The sequence below is a fragment of the Camelus dromedarius genome, chromosome 34 (genome assembly GCF_036321535.1).
Source record: "Camelus dromedarius isolate mCamDro1 chromosome 34, mCamDro1.pat, whole genome shotgun sequence".
Lineage (NCBI taxonomy): Eukaryota > Metazoa > Chordata > Mammalia > Artiodactyla > Camelidae > Camelus > Camelus dromedarius.
Genome location: NC_087469.1, coordinates 8,977,066 through 8,996,266, shown reverse-complemented (window position 1 = coordinate 8,996,266; position 19,201 = coordinate 8,977,066). Strand labels below are relative to the sequence as shown.

The window sequence follows — 19,201 nt, the reverse complement described above, 5'->3', positions numbered from 1 at the left end:
TTTGATTGGATACCTGATGTTGTGAATTTGACCTTGTTGAGTGCTGGATATTATTGTTTTCCTATACATATTATGGGAAGCAGTCAAGTTATTTGGGAGCAGTTTGATCCCTTCTGGTCTTGCTTTTATGATTTGTTAGGTGGGTCCACAGCAGTTCTTGGTCTTGGGCGAATTATTCCCCACTTCGGAGGTAAGATCTTGCTGAGTTCTCTAGCCAATGTCCTGTGAGTTATGAATGTTTGCAGTCTGGATTATGGGAACACACACTGTTCTCAACCTTATTTGTATGCCAGACACTGTTTTCACTAATCCCTTCAGATGATTATCACTCTGTCCTTAGGTAGTTTATTCACACATATGTGCTGATCCATGCCTTACTGAATACTTTAGGGGGACCCTCTACACACTTCTGGGGTTCTCTGTGCAGCTCTCACCTCCATCCTGTAGATTCCCGATGCTTTGATTTCCCTAGACTGTCTCCTCAATCCACATTTTTCGATATGTTGTGTTTTCACTATTATTCAGTTCTAAATATTCACTAGTTTCTCTTGTGATATCTTCTTTTACCCTTGAAGTATTTAGAAGTGTGTTGTTTTTCAAATACTGAGAAGTTTTCCAGATTTTTGTTTTCATTTCCATATAATTCTGTGGTCAGTGCATATGATTTCAATCTTTTAAATTTTATTTAGACTGTTTTATAATTTAATATATGATCTATTTTGATGAATGCCCCATGTATACTTAAAGAATGTGTACTTAGTAGATGTTGGATGTATTATTCTGTAAATGCCTGCTTAGTCAAGTTGGCTGGTAATGTTCATTCTTCAATATCTTTTCTGATTACATCCATTCTATCAATTACTGAGAGGGGAGAGTTGAATTCTCCAGTGGTAATTGTAGGTTTGTCTAGTTTTTCTTTCAGTTCTGTTCATTTTTTCCTTCTTGTATTTTAAAGTTGTATAATGAAGATGCATACACATTTAGGATTGCTATGTGCTTTTGATGAATCAGCCCTTTATCATTATAAAATGTCCTTCTTTATTCTTGTTAGTATTTTCTGTTCTGAAACTACTTTGATATAAATTTAGCCACTTCAGCTTTCTTTTGATTAGTTTTTGCATGATATATTTTTATTTATCCTTTTACTTTTAACTTATATATGACTGTGATAAGTTAAAGATTCATATTTTAAGGCTTAGAACAACCTATAAAAATAAAGTGGTGTGACAAATAATATAAAATTAAATGACTTGATGGAAAAATTCAACAAATAATTAGAAATTATAAAAATAATTAAAACACTGAAAATGAAAAATACAATAACTGAAATTAAGAATACAAAGGATGATTTAATAGCAAATTAGACACAGCTTAAGAGAATTAGTCAAGTAGGAAATAGATCAGAAAAAATATTCAAGACTGAAGCCCAAATGAAAAAAGTATGAAAAATGCAAAAACAACTTCATTGTTAACGTTAAATTTTTAAACTGAATATTTAATAGCATTCACAATAATCTCATATGTTCTATTATACAGAATGAGCTTCCAAAAGCTTTACTGTGACTTCATAAATTAAATGAAAACATTGAGCCACTATTGAAATTAATTTAACTTACTCTTCTTGTAAAGAATGTCAGCCATCATTCTAAAATCAGTATCTATCTTAAACAGTAAAAAGACAAAGATCTCATCCCATATATTTGAAAACTAAAAAGACACTGCCAAAGAATTCATGGATTAAAGAGAAAATAACATTTGAAATTACAAAATATTTAAATCAGACACAGGTATATGTAAAAATATTATATATCAAACCTTACAGAATGAAGCTAAAGTGATACTTAGGAATAAATTTAGGGCATTAAATACATATATTATAATGCATTATACTGGAAGATCTAACCAATACAATAAGATAAGACAAGTAAATTTAAAGAGATAAGAATAGGAAAGTAAGAGACCAAATTGCCCCCATTTGCAGATAATATGATAGTCTACCTATCTAGACAGGAAAACTATTAGAATAAAAGAGTTTAGTAACACTGCTAGACATAAGATTAATATACACAAAACAAGTTCCCACTCACAGTAGCAACACTATAAAATTCCTAAGAATAAATCCAATAAGAGGTATGTAAAACCTTTAAGAAGGAAACATATAATAGCCTATGAAACATATGATAGCCTATAAAAGATGACACAAATAAATGAAAATATATGTCATACTTATAAATGTGAAGTCACAATATCGGTTTTACCCAAATGAACTTATAAATCCACAGCAATCCAAATCAAAATTCTAATAGGAGTTTTCACTGTTCTTGAAAAGCTGATTCTAAGATTCAGAGAGAGACTAAGAAGTGTTTATTAGTGATCAAGATTATTATGAGGCCATAGTAATTAAGGTAATGTAGAAGTGGCATGGTGATAGACATTTAACCGACAGAGACAAGAGTTCAGGAAAAGAAACATACATTTTTGTAAAACTTGATGTATGCAAGTAGATGAAGATGTATGTAGCAATGAAGATCACTGGGGAAAAGTATGGAAAATTAATTTTCCATTTAAAAGCTAGATCATCACCTTATAATGTATAGAAAAATGAATTCTGGTTAGATTCATGTCCTATGAAAGACAAAATTTGAAAACTTTTAGAAGAAAATGAAAGAGTATATCTTGGAGTAGAGATGGATTTCTTAAATAAGATTTTTAAAACCATGAATATGGATTAATTGAACTAAAATAAAAGTCAAAATTCTGCTCAGAAAAAGACATCATAAACAAAAGTAAGAGACAAGCCACAGAGAAAGTTTTCAGGGGTTCCCTCTGCAGATTCTGGAAATCTCTCTATGTAGACTTTCCTCTCTAGTGTTTGGTCCCATAAATTCAAGCTGCGTTCGTCTCCCAGATGCCACGTTCTTTCCCCTCAACCTGGAGTGCTAGGCTCTCTTTGGGTCTCACCTCCCTGTACTGTAAGTTGGAAACTCACTCCAGGCAATAAACTCGGCAGTTGTGGAGCATGGTTCATTTCATTTCCTTCTTTCAGACATCACCGTCTTGTACTGCCTCTCTCCATTATTTCATATATTTGTCTGGTTTTCTAGATGTTTAAGGCAGAGTATATCTGGCCTTCTTTATTCCACGGTGGCTGGAAGTGGAAGTAATCCTACTGTCATTTTTATAAAGTTTGAAAACATGCAAAATTATATATATATATATATATATATGTACACACACACTATTATTTCATTTCATTATACATATATTGAATTATTGGGAGAAATGAAATAATAGTACAAAAACCATGCACAAGGATGCTAAACACCAAATTAGGGAGAAAAGTTACTCAGAGGAAGAGGTAGGAGAGGACTACTCTGAAATTGAGATGATTAATAAGCAAGAATGGCAAAATTTTAGAATTCTTTGACAACTAGTCATAGGCACATGCATGTTCATCATGTTATTCTATACGCTTCTGTGTGCATGAAATATTTTATAATAAAAATTTAAAGATATACAAAAGGGGGAATGAGTAAAGAATATTAGTTAAAGGGGCATCCTGGAATGATAAAGAGGTAAAACAGGTAGTAGTTAATGTGTCTATAAGCCACCTAAGTCAGAAGGCACTGTTGGCGATGGGGACAAAATGGTAGCAAACAGAGATAGCACATCTCCTTCCTTCACCAGCTGGGTCTCTGGAAGGCTGTGATTTCCCTGCTGGTGCTTTCCTGAGGGTACTTTCTACTCCTGGACAGTCTTCTTCGATGAAACCCTTTAAAACTCCAGCTTCCACAAACAGCACAATACTCCTACCATGATTTGTTGGGTCATCTGTCTACCCACCCCTAGCTCCTGGAGGCTTGAGCTCTTGGGTCACTGTGCTGCTTTCTTATCCACATAGATGGTCTCTCTCTGACTTTGCCTCTCAGTTTCTTGCATTGCTTCCCTCCAATGATCATGTCTTGCTTGGATCTTTGCAGTAGCCTCCTGGCTGGTCTCCCATCTTCATCCCCCGCTGCCCCATCTATTCTTAACACAGTAGCCAGCGGAGTGGTCCTTTGAAAACAATGGATCATGTCACTTCACTGCTCCTGGTCTTGCTCAGAGGAAAAACCAAACTCCCCTCATTGCCTTCAAAGCACTGCATTTCTGGCTCCTTCCACCCCACCTCCTGCTGCTCTCCCTCACCCCCTGCCCCTGCTCATCACTCAGGCCTCCCTGATATTCCTGGAAGCTGCTTGGCAGTCTCCTGCCCCAGTTCTATCTGCTGCATCCTCTGCCTAACACTTTTTACCTGGCTATCTACCTGGCTTGTTCTTTCTCTCACCTATGGCTTTCCTCTCAACTGTCACATTCTACAGGAGGCTTTTCCTGACCACTTAAAACTATACTCTCATCCCCACAGAGCTTTCTATCTCTTCCTCTGCTTTATCTCTTTCTCCCTAGCATGTATTGCCTTTCAATATATTATATAACTTCTTTCCTTTTTTTTTCAATTGTCTCCCTCCACTGGAATATATTCTTCATGAAGGCAAAGATTTTTATGTTTTGTTTATTGCCATGATACAAGTGCCAAGAACAAGTGCCTGGCACAGAGAAGACGCCATTAGCGGCTTTGGGGATCCCTGTTTCCTCCTTCAATTGAGGACTTAAGGGGTGGGGGCCAGGTGCACAGTCCCTGACGCTGTCTGCTCACACTGACACTCACAGCAGCGGGGTCACTTGGCCTGGGCTTTGAATATCAGCCGAACACGGTGCTGCCAAGGTGTCTCTGGATCCCAGCTGCATGACTCCGTCGGGTCTGCAGGGCTTCTCTGTGACTTCCCCACCTCTCTTGGGGGCAGAAATCATTTGGTTGCCCCCACGCATGAGAGGGCACAGCAACGCTTCAAGGCTGCCTGAGGCTCCATCTGCCCAGATGTTCCAATCTGACTCTCCTTACTGGGCTCTTGCTGTCTTTCTGGGGCTCAGTCCAGCTCTCAGGTCCCACAGCTTTTTCTGGGAATTCTGTTGACTCCCTGGGGCTCCACTTTGGATCAGGGAACAAGGACTTTCTCTCTGGGGCTCAATGACATCTTTCCAATATTTTCCAGTGCTTCTCTTCCCACCCCACCCGCCCCATCTCTCTTGCCTAGTTTTCTTCCTTCCCTTCCCCCAGGCTGGAGATTTTTCTCTAATACAGTGAGAAGCGCAATCTTGCTTCTGCTCACCTCTTGCCTATGCTGTGAGTCCTCTCCTTTCTCTAAGGGCCCAGGCTTTTGAAATCTACGAGTAGGGGGAGAGAGCCTTTCTCTCTGCATTTGGCTGTCATATTCTCTCTGAGACCAACCTGGCTGCTTTAATGGGAAGAAGGGTCAGGGCCATGCAAGAGAGAAATCTTGGGTGGGGGAATTGTGAAATACTTAAGAATACAATTGCACCATTTGCTGATAATAATGACAACAATAGTAATGATATAATTAACATTTATTGAGCAATTAGTGTATGACAGGTCCTCTCCCAAGTGCTCTGTAGATGGCATCACCATTAACCACTACAACACCTCTATGTGTATTTATTGTTATTCTTATTCTCCATAAGACCAAATTGAAGTCTAGCAACGGAAACGGATTTACTCAGGTCCCAGATTTTGCAAATGGGCATGGGCTTCAGACTCAAGCCTGCTGTGCCAAAGCTGTGTGTAACACTGCCCTGCCTGGCCTCTCGGCAACGCCTCTGGAGCCTTGGAACTCCAGGGCCATGGAGATGGGGAATCAGTTTTATTATTTCTCACTCCTGGCTCCTTATCCAGCAGGAGCGGGGCTGCCTCTCCTCTTCCTTCCCTGCCCTGGCAGAGGTGGGTCCTTTCCTGCTCCCATGATCAGCCTCTTCCTGAAACCTGATTTCCCTCTCGACTTCTGCTTCAGCAAGTTTCCAGCTTCTCTCTTTCTCTTTCTTGGTTGCACAAACAAAACATAAATTTAGCTAAGAGCTCACACCACAAAAAGGGAAGAAGTGGTAAGTATAAGTAGCAAACAGAGCCCAAGGGTTAGCACTCTGTCACCACTTATGTGGGCTCGGAGGGGAGAGAACCGAGGCTCTGCGTGTCTCTGCTCCTGGGACCTTCCAGGCTGCCCTTCTTGCTTGATGCGAGGAGAGACCTCCTGGGCTCCTCCCCAAACAGCAGTGCCTTTTTCAACAAGTAGAATGCCTGTGGCTTCAGGCGGGCCTCCCAGCTCCAAACTATCTCTATTGTCAGAGGACTGTTACTTTGGATAAACAAGCTGCCTCTAAAAAATCAGGTATCAGACATTCACATCTTAGTCCAGCTCAGCTGGACTCGCTAGCTCAGATCCAGATACTCAGGGGACAGTCATCTTGATGGCAGTGGGGAGGGAGGAGAGGATATGTGAAACATGGCGCAGGTCAGCTGGCATACGGGGCTGCGAGAGGGTTCTGGGCAGCCGGCCAAGGAGGTGTGTCTCTCTGCAGGTGACGACTCCATTAGCACCCTGGGCCTGATCCTCTGCGTGGGGCTATCGCTGCTGCTCGTGTCCATCCTGGGCTACAGCCTGGCCAAGTGGTACCAGCGCGGGTACTGCTGGGAGGGTGAGTGAGCACTGGACCCTGTCGCCCCAGCTCTGCCCAGCCCTCCTCTCCTGTAGCATTTGGCCAGGCCAGGCGGGGCTGCAAACTCTTCAGCATGGTGTCATGTAAAAATATTTCCTGTGGTGGCTGCAGTGGTTGAAGACTTGAGTGGGTGGCTGAGCACTTGAGGTGTTGGGGGTGGGGTACTTGGGCCTCTATTGAGGGAGTAGGGGTTCTTCCCACCCCAGCCAGCAGCCAGCTTTCTCTCCCCTCAGAGCTCACAAGAGTCCATCCCCAAGGCCTGTGTGGGCCTTGAGGCCAAGGGCAATGGGCCAGACAGGGCAAGCTGCAGGTGTCCCCTTCTCTGGCTCCTTCTGCCTCTCTTGCTCTGCCTGTGGGTCTTGGGGCCCTCCCCTAAGCTTGCTGATGCTTCAGCCCCTCTGGGCATCTCCTGGAACTCGCTGCGGTGCTCCCGCCTCTGATCTGTATATGCACTTCCCATAGGACCCGGGTGAGCAGGAGTGCCAAGAGGTCGAGAACATCTCCCGGGTCTGCCACAAACTTCAGCACCTTCCACGGACGTTTGTTGAGCTCCTGCTGTGTGCCAATGCACTTTTGCCTAATACGATTTTTTTTTAAGTTCCATATAAAGGTGGAATACTTAGTCTCTATTTTTTTTTTTTTTAATAAATGAGGGTGTGAGGCTAAAGTCACAGGGTTGGAAAGTGGTAGAGTCAGAATTGAAGCCTCCTTCCCAGGGGAATCAGTGCCCTTGATGGAGGTATCCCCAGTGGCAGGACCTATTCTCCCAAAAGCTGGTGTTTCCATCTGGGAAGATGGGCTGCCCTCATGGGTGGGGGTAGGAAGCAGACACTGAATGAGACTGGGACCCTCCCACAGTATCCTGAGGCCCAGCCCAGCCACCCCATGCCTCCTAGACAGGGATGAGGGAGAAACCGGTGTTCCCAGAAGAGTGATGGGTAGCCCTCCCCGGAGGTACTAACCCCTCTTTTCCAATTATCTTCCTAGGGCCTAATTTTGTCTTCAACTTGTACCAAGTCCGGTGAGTAGATTCATGGTACATCTGGGTGGGATGGTGGTGGGGGGTTTGATATGCCTGAGAAGAAAATCAAAGATGGAGCCAAAACTTACTGCTTCCCTTCCCTGTCTCCTCCCTGTGCCCCTAAGCAAACAAGAGAAAAGAAAGGAGCCAGGGTCCATTTAGAAAGTTCCATGAATGAAAACTTGACCATGAACAGGATCATGTAAGGTCCTGATGACAGTGATTGTCTTAACATTCACCCCCCCATGAGGGCACCATCCATCCATCAATTCATTTATGGATTCACCCATCATTTATTCAGTAAGGATCTATTGTGGTAGGTATTGTGGTTTTAGTTTCTGAGGATACAGAGATACTGAACATAGCCTCTGTCTTTATGCATTTCACTGTCTGTGGTGGACACATGCTTGACTACAAATAATATAATCTCAGGCATAATATGGTGTCAAAAGAGAGGAGCACGTGAAAACAATCGGGATTCACAGAGTGGGAGTCAGAAAGTCCGCTCGCAGTAAGTCATCTCATCTGCTCTCTGCCACAGGGCAGGCCTGCTCCTCGCCCGATCTCAGAGATGGGGTAACTCTGATTCTGGAAGATAAGTCAGTGAGTCAGTGAATCATGGGAAGTTCTTCCCAGGCTCTGGTCTAGGGAGTTGGGCTCCCAGGGAGAGGCCAAGTTCCCAGCCCCAGTAACCTGATTGGAGCATCCTTCTCAGGAACCTGAAGGAGTTAGAGATGGGTCCACCCTTCACCATCAGTGGCCACATCAGCAGTCCAGACGGCGGCTACATGAAGTTCTCCGACAGGCTTGTCTGATGAGGGGAGTGTCAGCGTTCTGCAGTCCCGGAGAAGTGAGTGGAAGGTTGGTGAGTTCCTGAGTGAGTCTGATGTTCCAGTGTGGTCCTCAGATAGTCCACGCACCCAAGGCCAGCACCAGGGACTGCTTGGAATCCAGAGAGGATTCAGTTCATCCCCCGCCTTCTGGGGAGTGGGTGCGGTAGGAGATGGTCTCTGGTCATGCTGTTCCCCCACCTCCTGCCAGCACCGGTCACTCCTTTGCCACCTGTCCACCTGATCCATGTCCTGTCTTTCTTTCCTGGGGAAGTTCTATTTCTAATCAGATGGAAGCTTCTCGAGTAGGGCTTTCTATCTCAATCCTTTGCTCTGAGATGAAAGTTCCAAAAGGGAACCCTCTTCAAGGAGCATCACTGTAGTGCTTCTTTCTGAACTTTCTGAGCCCTGGAGCTGTCCCTGCTTCTGGGTGGCTGACCCTTTGGTCACACCCTTCCACGTCTGCCTTCAAGCCCACCCCATCTCTGCATCACAGTTGCTTTCTCCCATCTAAACATCTCCTCCCTCCAGCAGTCCCTCACGGACCCTCTGTTTCTCTCTCATCTCCTCCTCACTGGAGCCCACACTCAGCTTCCCCACGTGTTTCTCCCTCTGTCGTGCTCCTCCGCCCAGACGTGATGGTTTAGAGGAATCCTTCCCAAGATGTGTCTCTTTGTCACTGTCCCTTTTCTTTTTCTTTAGGAGGAGGCTCCTGGCTGAGCACCTGCCTCTCCTGGGCTCCCCTGGGCTGCCTTTGCCCCCTGGGTCTTCAGGGCCTGGCCTGGCCCATCTCGTGGACATGAGGAATCTTCTCCAGGCACACCACCAGGCTGAGGCCTGAGAGTCCCGCAGGGAGTCAGGCCTCTGGGGACAGTGTCTGGGGAAGTCATGGTGTCTTTCTCACAGAAACAGAGAGGTGGACATTCCCAAGAGAGGTAGGGCTGGTTTCCCAGAGGCCCCTGAGCCTGTGGGAGGAGTTCCAGGTGCCCTGGAGAGCAGAGTCCTCCCAGCTCGGCGGGTGTGGGTGGGGCCTGGAGGCTCCAGAGGGCAGCACTACGTGGAGCATCCCCTGTCACTTCCCCTGCAGAGCCGACACCAGGGCCAGAAACCTGTCATACCCTCAGGAGGCCAAGCCATGTGGCAGGGAGGTGATTCCAGGAGCTTTTTAATTTTCCTCCCAGAACCAACTTCCCCTAAGAGCTGAAGGCTGAGCTGGGGCCTGTACTCTGCCCTGCTCCGCTCTGCACGTGTTTCTGGCACTTTCAACAGCACCCCCCCCCCGCCCCCGCACCCCTCATGCCCTCTCATACACCTGGCCTCCATCTGGCTCTGTTTTCTCTGCTGCTGACCAGCCTCTGTGCCTCCTAAACAATTTTGAGAGCAGTGCTGAGAACAGTCCAGAAATACGTTCTTGTTTTTAGGTTCCTGGGATGGGATGGGCATGGTAGGGAGAGCTCTGGCTCCAGATGTTCTCCATTTCCTGTGCAAGGCCTGCCCTGGGATGTGGAAGGTGGACCAGAAATGGCAGGAGTGGGGAACAGGAACCCAAATTAGGCTTAAAAAAAAAAAACACACACACACAGCTAATGTACACGGGAAATCAAGAACCAAGAATAGCCTGGTGGACAGCAAACAGTTTGCTCATGAGTCATCACTTCTTCCTCCCATCTGTGCCCTGCTGGACCTGAGGTGGAGCCCACGTGGGGATGTTAGCCTAAGTGCTCAGGGCGGAGTTGTTCAATCCAGAGACAGACACTGAGTTCCTGGGGCAGCTGTGGATGGAGCAGGGTCTGAGAGGGGCCCTGCCAATGCCGACACCTGCAGTTACAACTACCAGCCGCCAGTCTCCCCACTCATGTCCCAGCAAGAAAGCCAATGAGATGCAGAGGCCCAGGACAATGGCAGGCGAGGAGGCCAAAGGCCATATGATTTGTCTTCCTATCCTCTCTTGACAGAGGCCTGGTGTCTTTCTTGCTCTGGGTTCTAGCAGATTGCAGAGAAAAAAAGGAAGGAGAGAGAGGACTTACCAGATCCTATCCCCTCACTTCCTGCCACGGTCTGGGGGCCATTCTCCTAGTGTAGCCAGGCTCCTACTTAATAAACCCAGTCTCTGGATTTGGAGGTCTTCAACTGGGCCCCATCTCTTCTACTCCTGAGTAGGTGAAGGTGGGGAATAGCCTCAGTGACTCTGGATCCCTCCCTTCCTTGAAGGCCTATTAGGGGTCAGGGAGATGGGCTGACTTTGGTGGCCTTCTTCCTTGAACTTCAGTTCTGAGGGCTGAGTTCCATTTCTTGGCCCAGGGGTTGTCCAGTCTCAATAAAACCTCAACCATGCCCTGCTCAGCGTGGAGCCTGGGTCTGCCCCTGCAAGTGTTCAGAACTCAGTGCCCTTGGGGAAACCGAAAGGATGGAGCGCAGGGCCCAGGTGGTCTTGGCCCTAGGTTTGGTGGTATCAGGTAAGGAGACAGGGACAGATGCGGAGGGCCGGGAGAATGGAGGGTATTTCCTATCCTTGGGAGCGGAACTGAGACTGAGCCACTTCCTCTTTTAAGGTCCTCTGACGTGTTCCCGGTCCTCTTTGCCTCCCCCTCGCTTTCCTGACTTCCGTAGTCTGGCTAGCACAGCTTTCTTTCCTCTGGGGCCCCAGGCCCCACCCTAGGATTATCCATATTTTTGTTGGAGGCAGATTCCAACTCATTCAGAAATGATTAGGGAGCAGGTGCCTAGAAATCTGGCTCTAGGTCTGGTTGTTCTGGGCACTGGCCGGGCACCCAGACTCACGGCCGTGCCAGAGCCTCCTGCAACCTTGTGACATGGAGATGATTATTGGCCCCCTTTTACTTATGGAGAGACTGAGGCTTACAGAGGTAGGCTGTACAGCCAGCCACTGACTGCACTGGAGCCCGAGTAGAGCCTGAGGCCGCACAGATGCAGCCTGACCTCAGGGCTCGGTAGGAGGAGGGCTGAACACCGTAGATGAAGGTCTGGTCTTGACCTGTCCTGCCATGCTGTGTGGCCGCGGGCTATCACGTCCCCACCCTGGGCTTTCGTTTCAGCATCTAGAAATTCAGGGATTGTACTGCTTCTCCAAGTCTCCTCTCTTTTTCTTGCGGGAAAAAAGAGGGTCTTATTATTACTATCTTTAATCTCTGTACTCTCTGTCTTTCCCATAGGACTTGGCACATAGTAGGCATTCAAGAAACAAAAGATGTAAGTACCAAGTGTAGTTATAACGCTCTAACTCAGGAGGTGGCAACTGAAAGGTGACCTTTTAGTTCCTTTAGACCCTGATGCTTGAGGATCGTAAATATTACTCAGTCTGTCTTTGACCTTGGATAAGTTCGACCAGCATCCCAGACTGGACCACTCCCAACCAAGCTGTTCTTTAGCAGGAAGACAAAACACTAATGCTTGCTGGACACATATCAGTGCAGAGCAGGGATTTCATACGCACTGTCTCACTGCATACTCCCAGCTTCCAGGTGAGGGAACAGAGGCTCAAGTTCTAGTGAAATGATTTGCTTAGGCCAGGCCAGAATTTATTTTCCTTATAATCCTCTGTTACTTTTAGCCTCTACCCAGGCTAGCAGCTTCCCAAGCTCCCGGTCCCCAAGGAAGCAGGCCCCTCCCTCTGGTCTCTAATCTCTTTTCTGGGTCCCCTGGTGTGGTGAGAAGGGCTTCTGTCCTCAGCTCTGAACTTCTCACTGACCCATTCCTTATTCTTTCTATTATTTTTTATATCCCCTATATGGCCTCCAAATCACCGAATTCTGCCTGTTCTTTGTGCTCGCTCAATTTTCACATCCCCAAAGTTCTTTAAGACCTGGAGATCTTCTTGTCCTCTGCTTTTTAATACAAAATACTCTCTGGCTCCCATAACTTATGATCATTCCCTTGTATTCATTCATGAAGCTTCTATAATGTGCTAGGAACTGTGCTAAGCACTGTGGGGGAACCCAGTCTCTCTTGAGATTAACCTCACTCCCTCCTATTTGATGAATACTTCTTGTAGGCAAAAATCAGGTCTTAACACCTTTTCTGAGTTCTCCATGGTGACTTGTACGGCTCTGGCTGCAGCCAGGAACTTCTCAGGAAATTATATTGGAGGCTTCTTCGGTCTCTTTGGGGGCATCTTGGGTCTTGCTTCATCCCTGGTCCAATCCCAGGTGCTCTGAAAACCAAAGCTTTGGATTTTCTCTTCCCGTCCTGCATCATGTCCCACCCTTTAATCATCAGCAGATACAAATCTGGAGAAAGTGCAGACACAGTGACTTTTCCTATTGAAGGGACAACCTAAGGGATGGCCAAGCCCACGAAGAGGCTGCGCAGGTGAGGAGGGGGCTCTGCCCTCCTGCAGCTTCCTTTTCCGTCGTCATGACCTTGCTCCTGCCAGCAGCCACAGAGGGGCCAACATCTACGATACCCCTCTCTCTGGCTTGGGGTTCTTAGAACCTCGAAGTGGGAGCTCATGGGAGTATTATTACTGTATTTTAAAAAACTGCTTAGTGATCAAAAACCATCTAGAAGCCGTGATATTTAAGCAGATCTGGTACAAAACAGGAAGCCAGTGGCCTGGTGAATTCTCACACTTGGGGACCAGAAGTGAAAATGTTCTGTCCCCACCCCCCAAGCAGCAGCAGGCCAGCAAAACAGCCGGTGGGGCAGCGCTGGAGGTCTCAGTAGACTCCGTCTCCGGGATGTTTCCTCCAGACCCACGGGGGTTGTCTCCTCCTCCCCAAAACCTCGGATGAGGCTTCTCATACACGGGCAGGGAGCCGTGGGGAGGGAGGGGGCTGGACAATGTCAGAACCCTGTCTTCTGTTCTAGTCCCAGGAGCTGGTGGGCCCCAGGGGCCTTGTTTGTATAAGGCTGACGTTGGACTTGAGGACACTGAGGGTCCTTCCAGCTGCAAGGCTATTTCAGAGTGTGGGTGACTTCAGTTCCACAGTACTGGGGGAGGGCGCAGGGGACGAGGTAGGCGGAGAAGCTCTGAGTGGGCTGTGTGTGTGTGTGTGTGTGTGTGTGTGTGTGTGTGTGTATACAGCAGAGGTAAGCCAAGGAGGAGCAGATTGTGTCTTGTTGCCTGCTGTATTCCCAGAGGGCCTGCCCAGGGCAGGTTCTCAATGAATGTTTGCTGAAGGGGTGAACGGCTGCATGTTCAATGTTTTCACGGTCCTTCGCCTTGCCTCCTGACCACATCCCCTTGCTCTAGGCTTCCTGTTTAGTCTGTAGCCCTGAGTCTCTCCAGCACCTAAGAGCTACAGGGTGAGAACAGCAGGGAAGGGAATAATCATGATATGCCAGGACGAAGCCAAGAAGATGACAAGCCTGAAAGGAAAATCAAGTTTATGTACAGCCTGCTTTATTTTTGTCTCAGTCTAATGTCTCCCAAGGATCCATTCAGCCTCAGGCTACCGTTACCATCACTGCCGTCTCCTGTTTGGATATTATACTTCTTCTATTTCTTGCACATGCTTTTCCTTGTGAGGAAATCCATTTTTCATGCATTCATTTATTCATCAAAAATGTACTGAGTCCTTATGCTCTATATTAGCCATTGGTTGGGTGTGAAGGACACAGAGATAAAACAAGAGTGTCTGCCCTCCAAGAGCTCACAGTGACAAGAGGACTGGATGTCTTACAGTCAGTGACAGCAGTATGCCCAGTGCATTACTGAGACAAGTCAGATTGAACACTACTCTCTCCATTTGGCAGATGAGAAGACTGAGGCCTGGAGGTGACATGGTAAGATTGAGCTGGTTGGGGATAGAACCCAGGGCTCTTGAGTTCCATTCCACTCCTGAGCATTCTTCCCACTCCCTGGGTCTGTTGGCCCTGCCCGTTTGCCCTTGGGGCATCTCCAGACCAACCACCTTGCTTTAGAAGCCTGTCCATGGACTTGTCCATTCAGCCTGATGGACTGATAGACACCTCCTCCATGTGAGTGTCTCGCTTTCTTCAACTCTGTTGCATCACGCCGCATAGCCCTTGTTCTACTAATTGTGTGGTCTCTTTGTCCCAGGTTTGAATTGCGGGCTCAGATCTTACACTATCTCAAGTTTCGGGAGAGTCTCCTAACCTCATTTAGCATAATTTAATAAATCATGTATTTTACTGCAACAAATGTGCATTGAACACTCTAGCTGGGTCAAACGCCCCTCCTACAACCTCCGAGCACGTCTCCGTCACAGCACATTCAGCTGATGCCTCTTCTCTTACATCCTCTCAGCTCCACCTCTGATTCCACCCAGTTCTGAGCGGACTCCAACTCCCTCTGTGCTGACAAGTCTCTTCTCCAGTGTCCACTGCCCATCATTTGCTTTCTGCCCTGGCTCCTTCTGTTCAGGGGTAGTCCATGGACCCTCATGCACCGGCAGCCCCAAAGTGCACAGCAGTCAGCATCTCTGGGGGAAGCTTCAACCAGTGGGGTTCAGGAGCAGATGGATCAGGGCTTCTCCTGTCAATGATCAGGGGACAGTTGGAAGAGGTCTCTATATGCTCCAAGGAACATTCCAGTGGGATCAAGGTCCAGCATCTCCCAGCATGACCAGCTTGAGAACATATTCTTGTTTTGGCTTTTCCTTCTCTTGGTCCCTCACTCTTGTTCCCTGTGATCACCTTCCAAATAAACCACCCACCCACAAGTCCTTGAATCAGGCTCTGCTTCTGGATGGGGCAATGTAGGCTAAGACAGCACCTATTGCCTTACATTGTGTCTGCCTTTATTTATTTACTTGCTTGCTCATTCATTCCTTCAGCAAATACAAACTCTATGCTCTAGGCTGTGAGAATGCAGGAATGAACAAAGAGATAAAGCCCTCGCCTTCACAGATCTTCTGTTTTATTGGGAGAGACAGACTACGAGCAAATAAACATATAAATATATCACATAATTACAGGTAACAATAAGGGCTCTGACGGGAAAAAGCTGGGGATTGAGGGATGGAATAGAGATGGGGAGGATACTGGGAGAGGGGTGGGCAGCGAAGACTTCTCCAAGGAGGCTCCATTTGAGATGACACTTGAATAAAACAGGGAGGAAATACAGGAAAAGACCTAGGAGGAGCAGGGCAATGACCTGAGGTGGAAATTAGCTTGAAGCAGAGTGAGCAAGGGACAGAGCTGGCAGATACCAGCTTAGCTGGATTTTCGCTCTCATCTGGACCAAGAGCAAAGGAGAGGGCTTCCAGGAGTGAAATAACATGACCTGAGTCATATTTTATAAAGATCACATTGGCTACGGTCCTAGACTAAGTACAGTGCACGAATCATGCTGGATTAGACTCAAGGCGCAGGAGTGGAAACAGGGACAGTAAGGGGACGAACATTGGTCCAGGTGAGACATGATAATGGATTTGACTGGGATGATAGTCTGGGGGTGGTTGGATTCACCATCTATTTGGAAGGTAGAGCTGATACGATGTACCTGATGAATCAGATGTGGGCTGTGAAGGGGTGATTCCTGGGTTTTGTTGTCAATAACTGGGTAAGTGGTGGACCATCAGGAGGAAGAGACCGGAGGTAGGATGAATGTGTGAGGGAATCAAGGGTTCTGTGGTTGACGTTATAATTTTGAGATGTGTGCTGGACATCCAAATGGAGCTGCTGCGGAAGCACTAGAGTTTGGGGAGAAATCCTGAGGGGGTATTTGGAAGTCATCAGTATCCAAGGCATTGAAAGGTACAGATTGGGTGATACCATCCAGGGGCAGTTGGGGAGAGAAGGGTTGAGTTTAATAGAAGCAGCAGCAAATCGTCTAGGTATTCGCGAAAGGAGTGACTCGCAAACTTTCCTGTGTATGGGAATCACCTGCAATTTGATCACCTGTAACTTGTTTACTAAGCAGGTCCCGGGAACTAGCCTTAGAAACTCTGGGCTTTGTGAAGCTTAGGAAGACGAGCAGCCCCAGGTGATTCGAATGCTGGTGGCGAATGCTGGTGATACTTTGAGAAACTGCCCTGGGGAATAGGCAAAGAGGCGCATTGGGAAATGGAGGGCAAAGAATCATGCCGGGGTTGGGGCCTGGGTAGCAGGATCCTGAGACTGTTTCCATTCTCTCCAGGGCCTTCATGAGGCCTTAGCCTCCACCAAGCCCTCCTTGCTTGTGCAGGTAAAGGCATACAGGTGTGGCACCCTCCACCCAGACCTTTGCTGATAGTACCTTCTTTGACCAGCACCCCTCCCCACGCCTACTCCAGAGCTAACGAGCTCAACAGATGAGCTCATTTACTAAAAACTCTCAGCTGCGCCCTCGTGATGGGCTGTGATTGTCTCAGGAACAACACAGCACCCGTGAGGCCGCTGGCTGGGGTCTGCCAGACGGCTGCCCGGCACAGGCGCGGCGAAGAGCAGAGGGACGGCAGCCTGCTTCTCCTCGAGGTGGGAGGTCGCCGGGTGAGTCTTCTAACTGCATGTTGGCTGCTGGGGTTAGGGGTGCGTGGTGGTGTTTCGCACACCTGTTTCTGTGTCTCCACACCTATGGCTGTGAGCTCAGCCATCAAGTGGGTCATAGCACAAAGACTTTCCCATCTGAATCTTCAGCCCTGAGTTCTCACCGAGTGCCAGGCCAGCCATGCCAATGGCTGGAGGACCTTCTCCTTGGCTGACCTGTCATATCGACTCCAGAACTCACCACTTCCCCTCTTCCTCCTTGCCCACATGTCCTTCTGTGGCCATATTTCACTTTTCTCCTCATCCACATTCGAGTACGGTTAGTAATCCTGATTCCTATTTTTCTCACTCCAGCCTGCCATCAAATCTTGCCAATTCTCCCTTCAAAATCTCTTTTGAATCTGTCACTTCCTCTCTGTTCCCACTGTCCCTGATCATACTGTCATTTGATGGGATTATCATTTCAGTCTCTGTTACGGACTGATTGTGCCCTCCTCCTTCATATGTTGAAGCCCTAACCCCTAATGTGACGGTATTAGGAGGTGGGGCCTCTGGGATGTGATTAGGGCTAGATGAGGTTGTGAGTGGAACCCTCATAGTGGAAAAAGTGTCCTAGTAAGAAGAGGAAGAGAAACCAGAGCTCTGCAACCTCCCCTCCCCGCCCCGCCCCCCCCCCCCCACCTCCGTCCCATCCCACTATGTACGTTGCCGGAGAAGGGGCCACACTGAAGTCTTTAGCCTCATCTGCAATCAGGAAGAGAGCCCTTACCAAGAACTGAATCTGCGAGCACCTTGGTCTTGGACTTCCCAGCCTCCAGAACATGGAGAGATATTTGTATGGTTTTGAAGCCACCCAGCCTAAGGTATTTTGTCAAGGCAGCCTGAGCTGACTCCTACAACCTCCCGTTCAGTTTCTCTGCCTCTTGCCTCCATCCCTTGTGTGGAATGCCAGTTTCTCTCATGGCACTCACTTGCCACTGATTACAATAAACCGTTTGTTAGTCTACTGGTTATCTTCATACCCAGATGGAGCCCTCCACAAAGCCACGCATCTTTTATTCTCCGCCTATGACCCAGGGCCAAGCACCGTATCGAGCACGTGGTATGTGCTTAATGTTTCACGAAGAAATCAAATGCTGACAGTGAATGCCTCCAACCAGTTCTCCCTGCAGCCTGCTTGGTCCCTTCGGACTCATGCCTTGTACATGGACCAGGGTTATCTTTTTAAAACACTAATTTCACCTCACTCAACCCTTCTTTGTCAGTGTTTACTGGGCCCCAGTGTCCTTTTCAAATGTTTGTGGGAGCTCAGGTGAAGTTAAGACCAAGCTGATCAGGAGGAAGGTGTGGTGGGTACTGAAAAAAATGTTAAATGATTAATAAAAATTTTTAATTGTGGATTTGCTTGAAAAGAAACCCTCAAACCCATAAGCACTACAGGAAATGGATGAGTCATGCCTTCCAGTATCTAGATTGGGGCTTGATAAAACCAGCCCTAACCGCTCGGACTACCTCACACGGCTACCAGCATGCCGTCCCAGGTGGGCACAGGGACAGCCCCCCTTCTCTGCTGTTCACATGCAAGGCTTGGAGACCCTCCACCCGCACTGCCCTAGGGGCTCCATTCAGTGCAGCGGGTGGGTCCGTCTCGGGGGCCATGGATATGTTCTGTGACAGTGCGTGCACTGGGAGTGGTGTGGGGTGGGGATGGAGACCTTTGAGGGAAGACAAGGCAGACTCTTTGACTACAGCTATTTACAAATTTGGGAAAACACGGTTCAACAGAATTTCCTCTTCAGTCAATGCCGGCCCATTTCCCCTCTCTCCTTACTAAGAGGAAGTTCCGTTAGCTCAGAGAAACGCAGAATCATATATTCCTCAGCCTGGAAAACCCTTCAAGGAGGTTACTCAGTGTAAGAAACAAACGGGGCCATCTCTTGGGGACTTCAATCCAAATTCCCGAGAAGCCTGGAAGTGTCTCAACACTGTTTGGAAGAACGCTCTCAATTTCTCCCACGGTCCTGGCTGTGCTGGGTGGTCAGAGAGCAGCCTGAAAGCAGAGGAGACATGGCACGAACTCCCACTCCTTCTGCAGAAGGGATGCTTGCAGCCACAGCCCACATCCTCAGACTCCACTCTCGTCCAGCTGCTCTGTGCTTCCTCTCTCCCATCCAAACTGGCCCCGGTTCCTTGAGGATGATGCCCCTTATTCTCTGAATCTTTACCCTCTCCACCGGCCTCCATCCAACTTGCCTCCAGGGTCTTTGCTTTGGGGGCAACAACCATCTCTAACACTCATTTCCAGGAGAAAGTGACCGAGCCCACACACCTCTTACCAATTTGGCAAGGA

General features: G+C 47.6%; 1 protein-coding gene across 1 annotated transcript; it reads left to right on the top strand.

Moving 5' to 3' along the window:
- Window positions 1-6,127: 6,127 nt before the first annotated feature.
- Window positions 6,128-15,104, top strand: SMIM35 (small integral membrane protein 35; the record flags this gene model as incomplete). The annotated part of the gene is made up of 5 exons (XM_064481994.1): window positions 6,128-6,281; window positions 6,472-6,588; window positions 7,597-7,630; window positions 8,346-8,491; window positions 9,163-15,104. Coding segments are annotated over 4 exons (405 nt in total), but the record flags the coding sequence as incomplete, so codon positions are not given.
- Window positions 15,105-19,201: the final 4,097 nt, after the last annotated feature.